Raw genomic sequence first — 21,760 nt, 5'->3', positions numbered from 1 at the left:
CAATGGAAACAGACTGGCCCACAGATTAACCTTTTTCCTCCTGCAATTCCAAAGCCTCCTCCCTCCTCTATCCCAGAATCATTTGCATCCTTTCAGAAAGGAAAGAAAGTGTGTCTAATCAAGAGCTTCAGAGGGTCAAAAATGGTCATTGGTTTAAACTTACTTAGTCGTGAACCATCTCTGTGATGGCAGTTCCCAGTGTAGCTGCCTTCCAGGATCTTGGAGATAAGCAAAGGAACTGATGGAGATAATGTAGCTTCTGGTTTTAGAGGGTGGATGTTACTTGCATTTTCAAGTTCTGATGCTTGAACAGCAGAAAGTCTTCTTGGGGATTCACATCAATGTTCACAGGGCTTCCGTTCAGATGATCCCCCTTGTTCTCTGCAGCACTTTTAGGCACTGAAGGAGATGTTCTGGAGGAATCTTCTTGAACATTTTCCAAATGTCTGCTGAAATTCAACCACCCCTGGACACTCTTTGGGGAAGTGATATTCAACAGGAACTCTTCCTGTTCAGCTGTAGAGGAGTTAGTCTTCTGGGCCAGGAGGCTGCCCATATCTAAGTCACAATCCATCACGTCAGACAAGTGTGTCCTTAGAAGATCTGAAGTAGCATCTGAACAACTGGCTGAAGTCAGCTCTGCGCCAATGTTCAGGTCCAGTTCCTCAAGGCCTTTGCAAATGCCATTTACCTTAGTGCCCGGTACTTGGATTGCTTTGAAATTAATGGCAGCCCCCAAAGCACAGGCATCACAAGCTAGTAAACTTCCTAAACAAACATCTTGAATATTACTCCTTCCACCAGGAAGGAAGGATGAACCATCAGTCACTTTGGAGTTTTCTATTGTCATCTGCTCAAAGCTGGAGTTTCTTGTCCCACTCATCAACTTTGTATTTGCGAACTGCTCTGTAATCACAGCATATCTTGTCTGCAGTAAGATGTTGCCCCAAGCCACGGTTCATCTAGTGTTGGTGTCCCAAATGAGAGACAAGTAGCGTCACACACAAATCTATTCAAATCACTGGTCTCAGTTTCTTCTAATCTGCAGGGAACAGGCAACTGAGGGTCCAGTAGTGAAGTAGCCTTTCCTTGAGGTTCAATGGAAGATTGACACTTCATGGTTTCAAATGATAACCTAGAGCTCAGCTGCCTATCTAAATTCACAAGGACTTGATGTTCTTCCTGCAGGTCAGATAAGCAACCGGTCACATCAACGTTCACCTGCTGAGTCTCAGATGGTACTGGACCATCACCGTCTCTCACTGGGTCTTCTGTATCCTGACAGAAAACTGATTGTTTTGAATCAGATGGTTTGGGAGAGTCTGCTGCAGAGAGACTCTGGGGTGAGTTATTAGATTCTGCAGTTTCCATCACAGGGAAGACTCCATCATGCTGACTCTGAGGCAATGGCTGTTCATCTGTGGCTGGCAGGCCACCAGTAGCAATGCAGTCCACACTATAGGGATTCAAATGTTTCATTCATGTCAGAGCCAGAAAAGAATGAGAATGAATTCATTGATACACAACTTGCACTTTTTTACAAGATTCAGTATGAAACTCTTGGTGCAGACTTCCCAGTTCATGGCAAATCCAAAGTCTTAATGCAAAGGAATGGCTAAAGTTAGCATATGGCACAGGCTGCTAAACATTGTACCAATAGATTGTAGACCCTATTTCGTAGACAACAGGAGTGAATTTGCCACAATTAAATGGAAACAAGCTACAGCACATGGCAGGATATAAAGTTAATGAAAGATCTGTATTGGGTTCCCAGATATTTTTATATACAGTTTTATCTATGATAATACAAATGATCTTTAGATTACTGTAAATTTACAAAGGCAGTAATGGTTCTAACTCAAATTAAACATTAAATGAAGGAGAATGCAGATATAAAAGGTTTTAGAGTCTGTACTTAAACAGTGGATGACAAATACAGTTCTGTTTATGTAGAATTATCATTCTTGTAGTGAAAAGAAGAGAGAGAAGACTGACCCACAGTATTCTTGCCAGCAAGTTAAAGAAGTATGGGCTGGATGAATGGACTATAAGGTGGATAGAAAGCTGGCTAGATCATTGGGCTCAACGGGTAGTGATCAATGGCTCCATGTCTAGTTGGCAGCCGATAACAAGTGGAGTGCCTCAAGGGTCAGTCCTGGGGCAGGTTTTGTTCAATATCTTCATTAATGAACTGGAAGATGGCGTGGATTGCACCCTCAGCAAGTTTGCAGACGACACTAAACCGGGAGGAGTGGTAGATATGCTGGAGGGTAGGGACAGAACATAAGAATGGCCATACCGGGTCAGACCAAAAGGTCTATCCAGCCCAGTATCCTATCTACCAACAGTGGCCAATGCCAGGTGCCCAGGGGGGAGTGAACCTAACAGGTAATGATCAAGTGATCTCTCTCCTGCCATCCATCTCCACCCTCTGACAAACAGAGGCTAGGGACACCTTTCCTTACCCATCCTGGCTAATAGCCATTAATGGACTTAATTGGATAAATTCATGGAGGTTATCTTTTAAACCCTGGTATAGTCCTAGCCTTCACAACCTCCCCAGGCAAGGAGTTCCACAGGTTGACTGTGCGCTGAGTGAAGAACTTCCTTTTATTTGTTTTAAACCTGCTGCCCATTAATTTCATTTGGTGGCCCCTAGTTCTTATATTATGGGAACAATAACTTTTCCTTGTTCACCTTCTCCATGCCACCTCATGATTTTATATACCTCTATCATATCCCCCCTTAGTCTCCTCTTTTCCAAGCTGAAAAGTCCTAGCCTCTTTAATCTCTCCTCATACGGGACCTGTTCCAAACCCCTAATCATTTTAGTTGCCCTTTTCGGAACTTTTTCTAATACCAGTATATCTTTTTTGAGATGAGGGGACCACATCTGTACGCAGTATTCAAGATGTGGGCGTACCATGGATTTATAAGGGCAATAAGATATTCTTCATCTTATTCTCTATCCCTTTTTAAATGACTTCTAACATCCCGTTTGCTTTTTTGACTGCCACTGCACACTGCGTGGATGTCTTCAGAGAACTATCCACGATGACTCCAAGATCTCTCTCCTGATTAGCTGTAACTAAATTAGCCCCCATCATATTGTATGTATAGCTGGGGTTATTTTTTCCCAATGTGCATTACTTACATTTATCCACATTAAATTTCATTTGCCATTTTGTTGCCCAATCACTTAGTTTTGCAAGATCTTTTTGAAGTTCTTCACAGTCTGCTTTGGTCTTCACTATCTTGTGCAGTTTAGTATCATCTGTAAACTTTACCACCTCATTGTTTACCCCTTTCTCCTGATCATTTATGAATAAATTGAATAGGATTGGTCCTAGGACTGACCCCTAGTTACCCCTCTCCATTCAGAAAATTTACCATTTATTCCTACCCTTTGTTCCCCGACTTTTAAGCAGTTCTCAGCCCATGAAAGGATCTTCCCTCTTATCCCATGACAACTTAATGGTGAGGGACCATTGTCAAAGGCTTTCTGGAAATCTAAGTACACTACTTCCACTGGATCCCCCTTGTCCACATTTGTTGACCCCTTCAAAGAATTAATAGATTAATAAGACATGATTTCCCTTTACAGAAACCATGAATACAGAGGGATCTAGACAAATTAGAGGATTGGGCCAACAGAAATCTGATGAGGTTCAACAAGGACAAGTGCAGAGTCCTGCACGTAGGACGGAAGAATCCCATGCACTGCTACAGACTAGGGACCGAGTGGCTAGGCAGCAGTTCTGTAGAAAAAGGACCTAGGGGTTACGGTAGACAAGAAGCTCGATATGAGTTAACAGTGTGCCCTTGTTGCCAAGAAGGTTAACGACATTTTGGGCTGTATAAGTAGGAGCACTGCCAGCAGATCGAGGACATGATAGTTTCCCCTCTATTCGGCATTCGTGAGGCCTCATCTGGAGTAATGTGTCCAGTTTTGGGTCCCACACTACAAGAAGGATGTGGAAAAATCAGAAAGAGTCCAGCGAAGGGCAACAAAAATGATTAGGGGGCTGCAGCACGTGACTTATGAGGAGAGGTTGAGGGAACTGGATTTAATCTGTGGAAGAGAAGAACGAGGGGAGATTTGATAGTTGCCTTCAACTACGTGAAAGGGGGTTCCAAAGAGGATGGAGCTTGGCTGTTCTCAGTGGAGGAAGATGACAGAACAAGAATGGTCTCAAGTTGCAGTGTGGGAGGTTTAGGTTGGATATTAGGAAAAGCTATTTCACTAGGAGGGTGGTGAAGCACTGGAATGGGTTATCTAGGGAGGTGGTGGAATCTCCTTCCTTTGATATTTTTAAGGTCAGGTGTGACAAAGCCCTGGCTGGGATGATTTAGTTTGGGATTTATCCTGCTTTGAGCAGGGGGTTGGACTAGATGACCTCCTGAGGTCCCTTCGAACCCTGATATTCTAGGATTCTATGACCTAAAGAGATCCAGCGGAGACAGTTGGGCTTCCCTGCTAATAAGAGTGCAAAGTTCTGTGGGAAGATGAAGTACTAAATGAACCAAGACTTTTACATAGCATATAGGTGACTCTCAGAAGGAGGAAACACTGTTTAAAACATAGTTCCAGCTAGACTAGTTCCCAGAACACTTTTGCTGGATAGCAAGAATGGGGCCAAGCAATGTTAGAAATTGGTTTAGCTGGAATTGTATTTAAAACACTTCTGTAAATCTGTTTCTGACCTAGTGCAGACAGAAGCTAGGTATCACTTCTGGCTAGGGAGAAAGTGACCCTCACAGGTCAGAGTGGTGGTAGTGAATAATCTAACTGGCTGAGTATGCGTAGGACTAAAGAAGCAGCAGACATGGACAAGATGCTTCACCTGCCTTTCAGATAGACACTCAGCTGCAAAAAAACAAGTACAGGAGGCTAACACTCTCCTGACCCCTCCCAGTTCAATTTTACAGATAAAGAAACACTATTTCTTGCCATTGTTGCTAACTGGCTTAATTTATAGAAGCTTTGACAGTGCACATATAAAACCTACCCACTGAAATGTGTGGATGTCACTGCAGGTGATGAGAAAGTAGATGGCAAACTTCTCCTACTGTCCAGCCAGGTCTCTGCACTAGTGAAAAATCTCTTCTGCCTGGCTCCTTGATAGTTTCTGCTTCTCGTGTAGCAGGAGAATTGCATCTCCAGGAAGCAAGAGGCTGGCACCTGTACCAAACAAGATGAGACAATTCTTCAGATTTACTCTTGATTGCAGATATGTCAGCTTTCATAGCTCAAGAAGCCTGGGAATGGCCCTGCTCTGTATCTAGTACCTAATAGTTTAAAGGGTAGAACTGACCCAGGTGACAAAGATGGGGGGGGAAAAAAGAGAGGGTCGTCACAACTTAACTTCCCAGAGAAGCATGGTAGAGTGCTGAAGCATCAAACACATAGGTGGAGAAAAACAGAAGACAGCGGCAGCCCTGAAACCACTGGGTAGGTGAAGAACCTGAGCACTACTTTTAGATTTTCCGTTCTGTTCAAACCTGGGACAGCGAATCTGAGCCCATGCTCGGATCCCCAGGAAAAGCCTATGACAAATGCAAAACAAGAAAATTTACATTTAAACATTAAAGTTATTTCAAACCACTCCAAAAATCAAGAAAAACAACAACAACAACAACAAAAGTTCAGTTTGCTATGGTAACCTTAATTCATCCAAATTACAAATCTAGGATAGAGAGAAGAACAAAGCTCAAAGGTTTAAGGAAAGGCTCAAAGAACAGAAACAGTGGTCTGTTACAGTGAAAAAATATCCAAAGGGAATCAAAAAAAGAAGAAGGAGTACTTGTGGCACCTGAGAGACTAAAATTTATTTGAGCATAAGCTTTCGTGAGCTACAGCTCATGGAATCAGAATGCAAGTGAGGATGCGAGGTAAAGTAAACAGACATTGCCAAAACTACATACAGCTAAACTAGGCTGTATACAGCTACAAAATGAAGACAAAGTGACTAAATCTAGACTAAAAACAAGAAAAGCTCCCCCCAGAATCTATTTGGTAGAGACTGAAAACACTTTCCACCAATTCTTTTGTTCCAGTCACCACATCCAAAAAGGAACCAGAGGACAAAGCTGAGACCTAGAGGGAAATGTGAAGCCAATAACCACAAGTCCTCAAACAGCTGCCATTTGCCTTGTGCAAATGACCAACATATAATAGTTCATGCATCTCAGATCTCTAATTTTATTATTTAGGACCAAAATTCTCTGCTGGCATAACTCCATTGGAGTTACTCCTGTGGCTAATTTAGCCCTTAATGGCTTACCAAAGGGCGTAGAACAGTAATTCCTCACATAATGTTGTAGTTATGTTCCTGAAAAATGCGACTTTATGTGAAACAATGTTAAACTAATCCAATTTCCTCATAAGAATAAATGTAAATGGGGGGGGGGGGGGGAAGAGAGGTTTAGGTTCCAGGGAAAAAAAATTTGCCATACAGTACAGTATTATATTTGGGAGGTGTCCCCGCCTTACCCCACACAGGTACAGTCCACTGGCACTGGAGACAATGAGGCAGGTAAGGAGGCTGAAGGGGCTCTAGGCTAGGAGAAGCACATTGTGCAGCAGCAGCGGCAGCTTCCCCTACTCTGCAAGCACTAGGGGTAGGGGGGCTCAGCCCTCAGCCCACCCACTCCACGCATTTCCCCAAGCCCCCACCCTTAACCCACCTCTTCTTCCCCCCCCTTTACTTCGCACACCTTGTCCTTGCACCTCCCCCCTCGTTCCTGCCCACGGCAATCAGCTGGCTTGCGACGTTCAGGAGGGAGGAGCAAGGACACAGCACGCAGGCTCCCACTCCCTCCCCTGCCTCCTGGATGCCAACTGACTGCCGTGGGCAGGAGGCAGGGGAGAGGCATGCCATGTCCTTGCTCCTCCCCCCTCCCCACGGCAATCAGCTGGCTTGCAACATTCAGGGGGCGGGAGCAAGGACTCAGCATGCAACCTCCCCCTACCTCCCCTGCATCCTGCCCACGGCAATCAGCTGGTTTGTGGCATTCCGGAGGCAGGGGAGGGAAGGGGAGCCTGCACACTGAGTCCTCGCTCCCTCCTGAATGCCGCTGATTGCTGCGGGCAGGAGGAGGAGGGGGAAGGCACTGATCTGCAGGGTCTGCCAGCAGGCAAGAGGAGCTGTGGAGAGGGGGTGTAGGGGAGCTGATGGGGGGCTGCCAGCTGTGGACAAAGCAGGCAGCCAAATGATGTTATAGCGAAGCACTGCAGAACTTTAAATAGAGCATGTTCTGTAATTGAGCAGGGATGCAAGATCAAAACAACGTTAAGTGAGAAGACGTTAAGTGGGGAGTTACTGACCAAAATACTTGAATACAGACTCATACTATAATTTGAACCTCTACAGTTTGCAGAAAAGGAGAAATCAGAGTTCTTTGTCTTGGATTATAACATGGAATCAATCTGGGGATTTACTGTAGAAAAGCCAACCTTCTGAAACACTAAGACTTTCGCAAAAAGAAAAGGAGTACTTGTGGCACCTTAGAGACTAACAAATTTATTAGAGCATAAGCTTTCGTGAGCTACAGCTCACTTCATCGGATGCATTTCCAATGAAGTGAGCTGTAGCTCACGAAAGGTTATGCTCTAATAAATTTGTTAGTCTCTAAGGTGCCACAAGTACTCCTTTTCTTTTTGCGAATACAGACTAACACGGCTGCTACTCTGAAATTTTAAGACTTTGTTTCACTCAAATTCTAAAGTTACTTCTCACCTGTACAATACACACACAAGGTCACGTTTGTCCACAAAGGTTGTATTATGCTCCTTAAAATATCTTCATCTATCTTTGCATTAAGATCCAGCATGGAAAATACCCATGCAGAGGGAGAATACTTCTAAAAGTCAGAGATTTTGAAGACAGGGATTATAATGGAAACTTTGACATTACCTTATCCAGAATCCAATGCTATCCAGAGCAGCCAAACCACCAGGATTTGGAAGCAGTTTTATGAGTCAAGTCCACTGCACTAATAAAAGCTATATGCACTGGAGGTCATGGGTTTGCTTTCAAAAGGAAAGCTCTAAGTTATTTCATTAACAGATGACAATAGCACTTTTCAAAAGCCACTGATCCTCATCCACACCATATATTGGTGCCAGAGACAGCTGCTACAGAGAAAAGGGAAAAGAGAGAGAATGAAAGGAAAAAGAAGAGAGACAAAAACAGAGTGGGTGGGAGACATACTGCTGAAATGTGATCATAGTAAGCAGCCTGAGATACTTTTAAAGTATAAGGAAAATCGTATAGAATGGTTGTGTGTATCAGTAACAGCTAGAAGTTGCTGAACACAGTAACCAAAATCATTCCCCTCTCTCCTTTTCTTCTTCAAAGAAGAAGCAGTGCAAAATAAATTACATACCTTAAGAATTTGGCTAGAAGTGTGATTAGCAGAGATACCTCAGATATAGTAATTGCACATTTGTTTAGATAAAAGTGATTTCCAGGAGAATTTTTAGAAATACTCGCCACGGTTCCAGCTGAGAGTGATCACAGTGGTAGCTGAATTTCATAGCTATTTCTCAGAAGGAGCTCATTTTGGACGATGTAGATGCAATGGCACCCGCCGGGGCAGTTGTGGGCGCCTGCAGGACACCGCACTGTTGAAATGCCGCTGCTGAGCGTGGCCACCGGAGAACCGCCTGCTGAAATGCCGCTGAAAAGCATTGCCATTTCTTGGCGGCATTTCAGCGGCGGGGTGTCTGGTGCCCGCCACAGTCTTCTGGGAATAGAAATATGCTATTCCCACAGAAAGATTGGGGACCACTGACGTACAATGCATGAACAAGCAAGGAATTTAGCAAGACACTAACACCAGGTCTATTATTTTAACAGCTCCATTAAGTAGTAAAATTAACTAACCAAAACACCAACAAGAGCTCTTTTGTTGTCCTAGTTAAAATTCTAGTTTAAACAAACGGACTAAACATACCTTACAGCAACTTGATAAATTTCTTGCTTCCCCCACCCCAGGTATTCAGCTCACAGATGCATTCTCCAACATGGAAACTCTACTTGATTGAGAATTCTTCCGTCATATTTAAAATACTTTTACTGTTCTTTTGTAGTTGACTTTCATTGGAGGACGTTGCTAGCTGACAACAAGGGTGTATTTGATACACAGACAATCGCAGACTGCTGAAGGGCATGCCAGCTGCCCTTTATTCTGACTGTATGGACGAAGCAATTAAACTCATTTATGGAGTAAGATAGCTGAAACAATAGAAACCACCATCCAAAGCACAGGCCACATGGAAGGCCTGAACATGAAATAACTCAGCGAGAAGAAGAAGAATATCCCTGGGAACAGATTTCAAATGCAGGGACTGGAGCACTGTTTGGAATGCAGCTGTGTGTGGCAGCAAGAAAAGCCATGAGAAAGCCATAGTAGCAGTGATAGCAAGGAAGCCTAGAGAGAAAGAGCTTCTTGTAGACAGGGCCCTGGCTGGAAAGGTACACTTGGAAACTGTGAGCAAAAAAAAGACACTGTCTCCTCTTTGTTCCTACTGTGTTCAGGGAACAGGAATGTGTGTCCATTCTTTGTAAATGGACAGGATTGCACCAAATAATATACCTGACTCATCATCACCTTCTCCTGTTAACAGAAACAAACCAGCAAAGCTCCAAATATTGGCTAACCGATATTAAGGTTCTCCTTTAAAATGCTAATACAGTAGACTTCTGCAGACTGACACCTCTGTCAAGCCAGTTACATTTCAGACATTTTAAAGTGCTTTGAGATCATTGAGAAAAAAAGGATGCTATACAGGCAAAGTATTATTTATTCTTGGTATAATTATTACTGAACTGGCATGTTCTTTGGTTTCTTGCCATTAGAAATGTAGAGGAAAGTAGAAGTAAAATAAAGTTTCCATCAATGCAATGTAACTGATTTCAAACATGTGGTTTCAACTCTACAGAAATCCAGTGATTTCATAGCACACACAACCATTTTCAGTGACATGCTTCTCCCCTTTCAGGTCATTTTACCTTCTCTATTATCTGCTATAGAACAGTCTCCCTGCTGGGCTCTTTTAATATCTCCAGAGGTTCGTCCATTTTCTGTCTTCATGCAGTCATCAAGAGGGGGAAATGGCTAGGAGGATTCATCAGTTCTATTCATGTGGTTACAGAAACCAGGAAGGTGATGCTCTAAAATACAGAATGCAACAGTATGAATCAGACCAACTCCTCACTGGCTGGTGACAGATGCCAATAAACCTGTGCTGGTGGAGAAAGCAATCCAATCTGATCCTTGTGGTTCATGTCTGTCTGACTTCCCACAACGACGAGTCCAGTGGCACCTTAAAGACTAACAGATTTATTTGGTCCTTATTTTCTTAGTCTTTAAGGTGCCACTGGATTCCTTGTTGTTTTTGTGGAAACAGACTAACAAAGCTACCCCGATACGTGATCCACAACAGTGATGGAAGAAGAGAGATTACAGAATCTGCTTCCGCATACTTAAAATTTGTTCTAATCCTTTGGCAATCCTTTGTTCAGAAGTTAACTTATGCACCAATGACCACCCCACACTTATTTGTTGAATACAGCAGTTCTAACTGATCAAGTGGAATAGATTCTTTTGCTGGCAGACTTGAGATCATTAAGACACACCAATCATTTTTGGGGGGGAGGAGGGGTGAAAATTCAGGCCTCACCTTTCCCAGCAGCTCCTTTTTCTCATAGCCAAACAGCATTAAAGCAAAACTGTTGTTGATGCCATAGATGCTCCCATCTTGTTGGAGTGTGATAAGCCCACTGATGGCGGTGAAAACCCAGACAGTGGCAAAGTAAGAATAGTCTGTGGAAGATCCTGTCTTGAACTCCTGTAGGAGTCCATCCTCAACCACCGAGACTTGGTCCTCATCAGGAAGACTAGCCCTCAGCTTTAAACTGAGAGGAAATGTTGTGCCCTCCCTGGCTCAACCTACAGATCTCTGGATCTTGAGATTCTAAAAAGAGAAACACTGTTTACATTACAGTTTGCACATCAAGTTATGCACAGGAAAGCTTTCCGGGGGGGGGGGGGGGGGGTGGGGGGTGGAGGGGAAAATGTGTTATTTCACTAGGAGAGCTCCTGCAGTGAAAACCCTAGCTCATCACTTAGCTAGGAAACATCTGAACAGCAACCAACAACTCCATAGCCATTATCTGTCTGTCTAAATCTGCCACCAGAGGCTCTATTTGTTACCCAACTAGAGAAAGCCAACATATATGAAATATGAAGACTGTGCAATATTTATATCACAAGTGATAAAAGCAAGGAACAGCTTAGTTGATAGACAACACAGTACTTTTGGGAATTTTCTTGCCAGGAGGAGGGATCTGCACCGAAGGAATCAGGTCTGTTATGTAGTGACCAACTACTTCTTCCAATGATGTGTAACCATGGAGATGAGCAAAAAGAAGGTCACACGATGTAATCTCTCCCTTAAAAAGAGTTCACATGACCCTCATAATTATAATGTTTTAACCACAGGCCACACCATTCCTAAAGAGCAGTTTATGCTAATATCAAACAATATGGCTGGCAGTGCCCATGAAGAGAGACAATACCAATAACAACCATTGATTCAGTAAGCAGATGCAGTATAATACAGTGCCACTCTGACACTATTTTTATGCATGGAAACCACATGTAGCTAAAATCCATGTAAGGCAAGTGGAAAAACAGTATCCGAGTATTTCCCCCAACAAAAAGCGTTTGTACACAAAGATTTACAACCATGTCTGTTAATTCACCTGCAGTATTCTATCTATACTGAGAGACCACTGAGCTAATCATGTTAGAAAGTGCAAGTCAAGACTGAGATCAACTGGCACGGCTGTGTGGGAGAAACTTGCAGAGTCTGCCTACACTACACCTGGCTCCAGCCAGTGTTATCTACATCTTTCATATTCATGAGTACTAAATTGTCTGTTAAAGCTTTAAGATCCCCTCACTTGCACAAAAACTTTTGTCAAATTGCTCTCACATTTTGTGACTAATAGAACAGAACACTCACATCACTTCTGAAGGAAACAGAGGCAGAGAGTCTTTCCACTGGTTCCAGCACAACCACACAGCACCGGTTGTCCTTGCTTCTCATTCTCCTCATCCAGACTGAGACAGGGATCTTCTCATTGTTACGTCCTATTACATCCACCTGTTAACAGAAATCAGCATTAAATACAGTCTACTGATATGTCTCTTTACCTACCCACAGCTTCAGGGCAATGAGAGCTGAATAAGATTTCAATCTGAGATGCGTCTCTCTTGCTGTTAGAAATGCAAAATAAGGGATCTTTCTATTAATTTTTCTAACAGGGCAAAGTTAAAAAGTCTTCCTTAATGGTGCCAATTTCTCTTGCATTCTCCAAAACATTCAATTAAATGGGAACCTCCATTTGTATTATAGGGGGTATGACAAACAGTTCTGGCCAGGACTATAGGATTGCAAAGCAAAGCTGAGCTGACATATCTGAGATGAACTACAAGTGAGATGAAGTGGCAATCTTGGGGCAATCCCACTATACTTATAAGGCACTAACACATGAAGGAACAGTTAAAATGAAGCTTCCTCTTTTTGTGTAAACTAAAAACAGAAGCAGTTGGCATCACACAATGAGGCACTCTCTGGCCAATGTTACTCTACCCTTCTTGGGGGCACAGACAACTGGAATAACTTAGAACATCTTTGAGGCTGGTCTAAGTTACAACAGGCGCCTGGACCAGCGAAGGATTACAGGAGACGAAAGCAACTCCTTCGTACGCACTGGTCCTATGCTGCACTTGGTTCTCTTTGGCTGCAGCCAAAGATCTGACCTAATGCCTTTATGTCCTGAACTATTTCCTATCTTCCCTTTCAGTGCATAAGCATGCACACAGACACTAAAAACAATGAGACCTCAGCACATTCAATCAGGGCTTTGGAGCTGTGCTCTGGCTCCGCTCCAGCTCCAGGCAAAAACCTGCAGCTCCACTGCTTCGGAGCTGCTCAGCACTCTAGCTCCAGGCTCTGCTCCAAAGCCCTGCATTCAATGAATGCATATATCAATATGCAAGCTGCATATTTATACATTTGTATCTCCAATATTGCGGCTTTGCTGAAATGCTGTTACAAATAAAGTTGTTTGAGTTACTCAGCCATTGAAAGAGCATGTAACATTAAAACTTCTGTGCTTGGATAACAGCTTTGTTTTTAAACCTCACACCTGACATGCACAATCAACATGGAGTCCCCAATAAGATCAAGTGCTTTTGCTTTGTTAGAATACAAAGGGCTGAAGGTTTGCAAATAGTTCACTGATCACACACACACTATGTTATTCTCTTCAACCTCAGAAAAGTGATCAAGGTGTTTCCCCAACTTTTGTATGCCTTTTAAAAAAGAGATACTCCAACACCATACCAGGTTTCAGAGTAGCAGCCATGTTAGTCTGTATTCGCAAAAAGAAAAGGAGTACTTGTGGCACCTTAGAGATTAACACATTTATTTGAGTATAAGCTTTCGTGAGCTACAGCTCACTTCATCGGATGCATTCAGTGGAAAACACTTTTTCACTTTTTCCACCGAATGCATCCGATGAAAAAAGTGAAAAAGTGTTTTCCACTGAATGCATCCGATGAAGTGAGCTATAGCTCACGAAAGCTTATGCTCAAATAAATGTGTTATTCTTCTAACACCATACATTCAAAGATGCATTCCTTACGGGAATCTCAGTAAATTACAATAACCAAAACAGCCGCTGGATCCTTGCAAGAAGAGTTAGCACTGTGGAAATAAAACAGCAGACTTAACTTCAATGGTAGCTTTATTAATTTCAACTGCAAAAATGTCAGTTTTATTTCTTGTTGGAATAGATTCCTCTCAAATAAGAGGATTCTTTCACATGAGGTTTACTCACTTTTTCCCCTTCCCTGTTCATATCAGGCCTTACTAGCGATGCGATACAAAGGGTTTATGCATTTACTACACCATAAGAAGTCTCTGAAATACATTTAATAGCACAAATTTTGAGCTGAACACCTGTCAGACATGCTAATTTTTATTCTGGGGCCTCAGCCAACCAAACCTTCACTTTTCTCCCCAAACTTGTTTTAGGACTGAGAAAGTTGTAGTTCTGAGGTGCTGTAAATCTCTTTTAAAACAGAAGACCTGCTGAGAGGCTATGAGCTCATTTTCCCTCCAGAATATTTGCACACGCAATAACTGGACAATAGGAGCAAAAAAAGGCTTTTTTTGAGACATTTCTCTCAGACAGTTCCACATACTTTATGGCTTATATTCCCTTGAAGGCAAGGTATCAATTGTTTTTTCATTTGCAGTTAAGTGTTTTGCCATATATATCCTTAGATATTTCATCGTATTTGACAGCTTTGATAACTATTATAAATCATGGAATGCAATTTAAGAGTTTTAATTTTTTTTTTAATTATATTGAGACAGTCCTTGGGAATCTTGCATTAGTATTAAACTGCTCAAGTTGAGCCATTAACATTGTTTCTCTAATGTCCATTATGAATTCATTTGGGCAAAAGTCATCCTGACTATACAAGTTGACACAAGGATGACTGTTATGAGTGCCTCCCAAATGGACTGCATAAGCCAGAATTAAAAAGGCAAAAGATGTTTATAAGCTTCTTTTAAAAAAGAAATGCCTCCACTGTCAAACAGTGACAAAAGGTTACCTTTAACCCAGGAACATGTACTGCACAACACAGAAGAGTTAAGATGAAATAATCACACAAGTGTATTTCTGTAAGGGATTATTTGCTTGAACATCTCACACACCACTGTACCAGAAACCACAGTTGCATATCCATCAGCTTCCACATGTTCCTCCCCTAGAGCCTCCACTACACCCCGAGTAGATTTCGATATCAACTGGGACAGCTTCTGGCCAATCAGCTCATGACTACTGTACCCAAGGAGCTTGCAGGCTGTGTCATTGGCAACAAGAATCTAGAAGAGAGGAAAAAGAATGTAGTAAGAATTTTATTTCTAGTTCTCCTACTAGGTGGCTGGTCTAATATTTCATTAGATCACATCTTCTCTCAATGGAAGCTGGAAATGATAGGTCCTACTTTTATTCTGAAACCTGCTACGTATTTCACTTCATACTTATTCGTATTCCTATGTCTGTTTCAATTTTATGACAATCCGCTGCTTTGGGCTTTGTCTACACTGCCAATTGAATGACAAAATTTTGTCATTCAGAGATGTTTAAAAAAAAAAAAAAAAAAAAAACCCTCTTTCCCCCCCCTCAAAAAAAGACAAAAGTTTTGCCGCAGCAAGTGGCAGCGTAAACGGCTCATTGTCAGCAGGAGCGCTCTCCCGTTGACAATGCGAACCCTGCTTGTAGGGGGGTGAAAGTATTTTGTTGGCAAAAGTGGTGACAAAGACCGTTTACACTGCCCAACTTTTTATGTAGTTTAGACAAAGCCATAGTCACTTATCTGGTAAATGAAACAGAGACACTGCTTTCCTTTTATCTTTTCCCCTTTCTTGTATACTACTCAGCACCCTCCAGCCGTTAGTCTTGTTTTCACAAGCCAATCTAGTGGAATAAAATTATGTTATATTTACAAGTAAATCCTAAATAGGACTATAGTTTTAGATATATCTAACAGCAAAAACAATTGATCAGCAACCTGCAGACTAGTATCCAAAATCCAATTAGCCAACCCTTGCTTTTAATTTAACTACAATTCCTTTAAATTGATTCCAGCAAAATAATCCAGTTAGCACTGTGAAAGGGTCCTTCTTTACAGCTACATCAAGCCACAGTTCAGTCTTCAGTTCAATTTCCAGCTTACTGCAGCTGCAACTGCTGGTTCCAGCTGACCAGTCTTTTTTGTTTTAAATAAAGTGACTTTCAAAAGGTGCATTAACCACACAATGTCTACAGTTCTTAAAGCGATTTTGCACCAGAAAGAGCATTTTACACACTCAGTGTAGGACCTATGTCTGCATGAAGAAAGCCTAAACTTTCGGACATCTAGATACACTAGCCATAAGCTTAAGTGCAGAGAACTCCAAGTATATTTCAATTTTATAATTTATATTAACCTTTGTCCTAAAGTTTTATTTTCCCCTTCTCTGCTTGAAAAAGGCTCAATAGATCAGTGGTCTGTCTGATTTTGTCTTGTGTGCATTTTGCCAATTATAAACTATACTTGGGATACATAAATCTCACATATTTTTAAGATGTGTGAATGACTACGAGTTCCATTACATATACCAGTAAAAATTACACAAGTCTGAATCTATATAAAGCTGTGTGTTTTATAACAACTATACAAAGCTCATTTTTAGTGGGTAGTCCTGCTATAGCCATGGTAAAAGGCTGGTACAGGCAGTCCTTGGACTTAAGACGCAATTTTCAGGAACCAATTGTGTCGTAAGTCAAAACTTCGTAACTCGGAACAGCAATCCACTCCATTGTGGGACCGAGTGTCATAACGTAGAAATCAACTGTCGTATGTCAAACCAGGGTGTCAATTCAGAAACGTCATAAGTGCCTTTCGTCGTAAGGTGAATGTCGTAAAGTCAAGGACTCCCTGTACCTCTGTTGTCCTGACATCCACAGTGAAGTCTGCTTTATTTGGGTAGCGCACAGCAGCTGGGAGCAACTGGAGGGATTCCTCTACACTCATGACATTCAAGAAGGAACAAGAGGTGCTACCGACTGAACAGGATAAGGAGGCCAAGTTCCAAATGAGCCCAAGGGTTACCAAGATTGTCAGAACAAATGTTATGAGCAGCCAGTGAAGATAAGCAATAAGAAGTCCATTCAACCTCTTAAAAAAAAAAAAAAAGATGAACATCTCTGTAGTTAAAGAAGTGTGATATAAAAGAACATTTAGCAGGGAGACAATTTTCAGGGAAAGATCACCAACTATCAAGTAGTTTACATACAAAAAAACTTTAAATTTTTAGACTAAAGAAAGATTTTCAAAGCATTATATTAAATACAAATGTTTTCAATATTTTTAATGTTAATACGAACAGTTGTTTTGATCAGATTTAAGTATTCCAGTACTTATGACTCAAAGGCTGGAAAAATGCGATGTTACTGGTTCTTATGCACTGTTTCACTAGTCTTATTTTCTTTTGGCCAACCTGAGAAAAGACCAAATGATGATTTTAAAAATTCTATCCGTTTTAATAATCTAAGATATTATTCATAATTTTTACATAGACAGTGTTCCATTAAATATTTGTTTAGTCAGAAACTAGTTAATTACCTGCTTGTAACTACAGCAGCACTGGAACTGGTGAGGAAGCGCTGTTCACCCACCTATACTTTTGACTAACAAACAAAAGTCCGTAGGGCACATCTTGCCAAGTGACTCTGCTGAAATTCTCAGAAGTCCTACATCGAAAGATTTCAGAGTAGCAGCCGTGTTAGTCTGTATTCGCAAAAAGAAAAGGAGTACTTGTGGCACCTTAGAGACTAACAAATTTATTAGAGCATAAGCTTTCGTGAGCTACAGCTCACTTCATCGGATGCATCCGTAAATTTGTTAGTCTCTAAGGTGCCACAAGTACTCCTTTTCTTCTTACATCGAAAGAGAGGTACTTCAGGAAATATAGTGTCACCTATAAAGTCATTTCACTCCCAAAAGAACAAGTAGGGGTAGGCAGTACTGAGGAAGGTGTCTAAAACAGTGGTTCTCAAACTCCCCCCCCCCCATGAACCACTTGAAAATTGCTGAGGGTCTCGGTGGACCACTTTATGATCTTTCCAAATGTTCTTTGTATTGTTAGATAACTACTGTAAAGGGCTTTGGATAAAAGCGTTATATACCACAAAAAAAAAAAAAAAAAATTTTGTTCTACAAATAAGAAGTACACAACTTATTTTAATATCAATAGTATTACCTTTCTAATGAGATGGATGTGCCCTCTCCGCACCCCGTTGCGGCAGCCCCTAAACTGGGGCTGGAAAGAAGGGGGGTTCTCCCGTGCCGTGGCAGCAACTGAGCTAGGCTGGGAAGGACGGGGGTCTCTCCCTCTCTCTCCCACCCCGGCAGCTGGGGCTGGGAAGGAGGAGGGTCTCTCTCTCTCTCTCCCCCACCACAGCAGCCCCCAAGCTGGGGCTGGGAAGGAGTGGGGGGGGGTCTCTCCCCAGCAGCCGCAGTCCTGGAGCTGGGGAAAGTCACCTCTTTCCTTGGCCACTGCAGCCCTGCATGTCCCAAATTCCCCCTACCCCCTCTTCTTACCCCACTGCCCCCTCTCAACTACCCACTATTCCCCCCAAGGCCACCTCCTCACCTTACATGTGCATCTTCTCCAGGGACCTAATTAGTGGAGCCATGCCTGCACAGCTCCACTAATTAGATGGGTGGCCATTCTCTCGTGTGCAGCCGCCCAGGCACACACCTTAGAGGGAATTATCCGCAGACCACCTGAATGGAGCTCGGACCACAGTTTGAGAACCTCTGGTCTAAAACAAGGCAACGTAAGGGTAGGTAAACCATTATGCTGGTAATAGTCACCATGTAGTAAGACCTTCATCCAACCCATAGATATGCTCTGGGTTCAGAAGTAGTCAAATTCATTCCCCATCCCTATCTCTGTTCTAGATTCAATCACCTCCTCTTCACTCCTTTGGTACAACTTCCTGAACACGTTATTTTTTTTTGCAATTACTTCTTTAACTGTGTCATTTCTAATTTATGGAGAAAGTCTTAAGGCATGGGTGGCCAGCCTGAGAAGGAGCCAGAATTTACCAATGTACATTGCCAAAGAGCCACAGTAATATGTCAGCATCCCCCGCCCCCCCCATCAGCTCCTTCACCCCACTCCCAGCGCCTCGCACCCACCGGCAGCCCTACCGATCATCACCTCCCCCTCCTTCCCCACACCTTCCAGTCAGCTGTTTCATGGCATACAGGAGGATCTGGCCAGGAGGGGGAAGAGCGAGGGCACTGCAGGCTCAGGGGAAGGGGCGGAGTCGGGCCTGTGGCAGAGCCAGGGGTTGAGCAGTGAGCATTCTCCGGCACATTGGAAAGTTGGTCCCTGTAGCTCCACCCCCAGAGTCGGTGCCTATACAAGCAGCTGCATATTAACTTCTGAAGAGCCACAGGTTGGCCAACCCATCTTAAGACATTGGAAAGAACAGATATCTTGATTCATAAGTTCACACCGTCAAATTCAGAGTGCTACATGATAATCACCAGACAAAGCAGCTTTACTCCAGCAGAGTCTGGAAAGCCTGCTTTTTCTACTCTTGTTGGTCCAAGGGTAGGATTTGCTCAGCTCATCAGAGTCACTCAGTCCTGGAAGGGGTAATCCTAAAGAGGTGCCCTCTTCAGAGGGGACACAATTCTTGGTTGCCATAGTCAGACCCTGGCTGGAACACCACAGTTAGGAGTCCATCTATAATGGAAATATAGAAGGGACCAATGAGATCAATGATTGAGAGAACACTCCACAGCATACAGACGGCCATCAATGTTCCCCAGTTTGCACCATGAAAAATAAAGACGGGGTGAGATGAGGACAAGATTTTCCATGGAGAGATGAGCCTTTGGTGGGGCTCTCCGCTGCTCACACAATACTTTTACTGTTGTTCCAGTATTAGTCTTCCTTAAGGAGACCCACCTTTCCCTGAAAGATTCATTTCTCAGCAATCTTTATTATATACAACTAGCTGTTTAGTAGTTTCCAAATTCACAACGGAAGAGATCATTTAAATGCTACACTCTACATTAACTGTCTCTCCTCTACTGATATCACTTTCTTTAAACAGTAAAAGTGTTAGGGCTTCAGACAAGTCTTAGAGGTTTTGTAACTTTCCATAGAGAGTACAATCCAGCCACATCACTGTTAGGTTGATGAAGCTATCGGACTAACAACTGGAGACACAAAAGAGGTACACATGTCTCCACAGAATTCGTGTGCTTGATCTTAACACACACACAGAGATATATATGTATATATGCAAAAGAGAATTAAATGGGGTAGTTACATATAGTTAAAAATTAGGGTTGTGGATTAGTTGCACTTAACTCATGCGATTAACTCAAAAAAATTGATTGCAATTAATCACACTTAAACAATACCAATGGAAATGTATTAAATATTTTTGGATATTATTCTACATTTTCAAATATATTGATTTCTATTACAACAGAATACAAAGTTTACAAATATTTGCACGGTAAAAATGATAAAATAAATAGTATTTTTCAACTCACCTCATACAAGTACTGTAGTTCAATCTCTTTATCGTGAAAGTGTAACTTACAAAAGTAGATTTTTTTCTTACATAACTGCACTCAAAACCAAAACAATGTAAAATTTTAGAGCCTACAAGTCCATTCAGTCCTACTTCTTGTTCAGCCAATCACTAAGACAAACAAGTTTGTTTACATTTACAGGAAATACAGCTGCCTGCTTCTTATTTATGTCACCTGAAAGTGAGAATAGGCTTTCACATGGCACTTTGTAGCCAGTGTTGCAAGGTATTTACGTGTCAGATATGCTAAACATTTGTATGCCTTTTTATGCGTCGGCCACCATTCCAGAGGACATGCTTCCATGCTGATGATGCTTGTTAAAAAAATAGTGTGTTAATTAAATTTGTGACTGAACTCCTTGGGGGAGAACTGTACATCTCCTGCTCTGTTTTACCTGCATTCTGCCATATATTTCATGTTATAGCAGTCTCGGATGATGACCCACCACATGTTGTTCATTTTAAGAACACTTTCACGCAGATTTGACAAAACGCAAAGAAGTGTGACATTTCTAAAAATAGCTACAGCACTCAATCCAAGATTTAAGAATCTGAAGTTCCTTCCAAAAATCTGATTGGGACAGGATGTGGAGCATGCTTTCAGAAGTCTTGAAAGAGCAACATTCTGATGCGGACACTACAGAACCTGAACCATCAAAAACAAAACAAAACAAACTACTGGTGGCATCTGACTCGGATGATGAAAATGAACATGTCAGTCCACTCTGCTTTGGATCGTGATCGAGCGAAACCCATCATCAGCATGGACACATGTCCTCTAGAATGGTGGCTGAAGCATGAAGGGACATATGAATCTTTAGTGCATCTGGCAGGTAAATATTATGTGATGTTGGCTACAACAGTGTCATGTGAATACCTGTTCTCACTTTCAGGTGACACTGTAAACAAGAAGCAGGAAGCATTATCTCCTGCAAATTGTAACCAAACTTGTTTGTCTGAGCCATTGGCTGAAGTAGGACTGAGTGGACTTGTAGGCTCTAAAGTTTTACATTGTTTTACTTTTGAATGCAGTTTTTTTTTTTTAACATAATTCTATATTTGTACGTTCAACTTTCATGATAAAGAGATTGCACTACAGCACTTGTACTAGGTGAACTGAAAAATACTATTATTTGATTATTGATTTTTTACTGTGAAAATATTTGTAATAAAAAAATATAAAGTGAGCACTGTACACTTTGTATTCTGGGTTGGAATTGAAATCAATCTATTTGAAAACATAGAAAACATCCAAAAATATTTAAATAAATGGTATTCTATTATTTTTTATTAATCGCTTAACAGCCCTATTAAAAATATATTGCTTATGCATTATCTATTTGCTAATGCGTTTTTTTTTTAATAGTTGCCCTCCAAATGCCCTTGTTTCTTTATACATCATTAAGAAGCAAAGACTGGAAGGATTTTTTTCTGCTTAACCCCTCGCCGCCCCAACACACACACAATTTCCCACCCTAGAGGACTGGTTTGATGTTTCAGAC

At 41.9% G+C, this 21,760-nt stretch overlaps 1 protein-coding gene across 1 annotated transcript in view; it reads right to left on the bottom strand.

Moving 5' to 3' along the window:
• Positions 1 to 21,760, bottom strand: part of PASK (PAS domain containing serine/threonine kinase) — a 52,829-nt gene that overhangs the window by 30,029 nt on the left and 1,040 nt on the right. Inside the window, 13 exon segments of the mRNA XM_043492149.1 lie at positions 164 to 274; positions 277 to 918; positions 921 to 1,456; positions 5,010 to 5,098; positions 5,100 to 5,182; positions 10,017 to 10,176; positions 10,688 to 10,981; positions 11,319 to 11,459; positions 12,035 to 12,175; positions 14,804 to 14,974; positions 16,579 to 16,722; positions 16,724 to 16,812; positions 19,195 to 19,396. Coding sequence (XP_043348084.1) covers positions 164 to 274; positions 277 to 918; positions 921 to 1,456; positions 5,010 to 5,098; positions 5,100 to 5,182; positions 10,017 to 10,176; positions 10,688 to 10,981; positions 11,319 to 11,459; positions 12,035 to 12,175; positions 14,804 to 14,974; positions 16,579 to 16,722; positions 16,724 to 16,812; positions 19,195 to 19,357 — 2,764 coding nt within the window. The 5' untranslated portion in view covers positions 19,358 to 19,396.

The sequence above is a fragment of the Dermochelys coriacea genome, chromosome 9, assembly GCF_009764565.3.
Source record: "Dermochelys coriacea isolate rDerCor1 chromosome 9, rDerCor1.pri.v4, whole genome shotgun sequence".
Classification (NCBI taxonomy): Eukaryota; Metazoa; Chordata; order Testudines; family Dermochelyidae; genus Dermochelys; species Dermochelys coriacea.
This window is presented reverse-complemented; position numbering and strand designations above follow the sequence as displayed.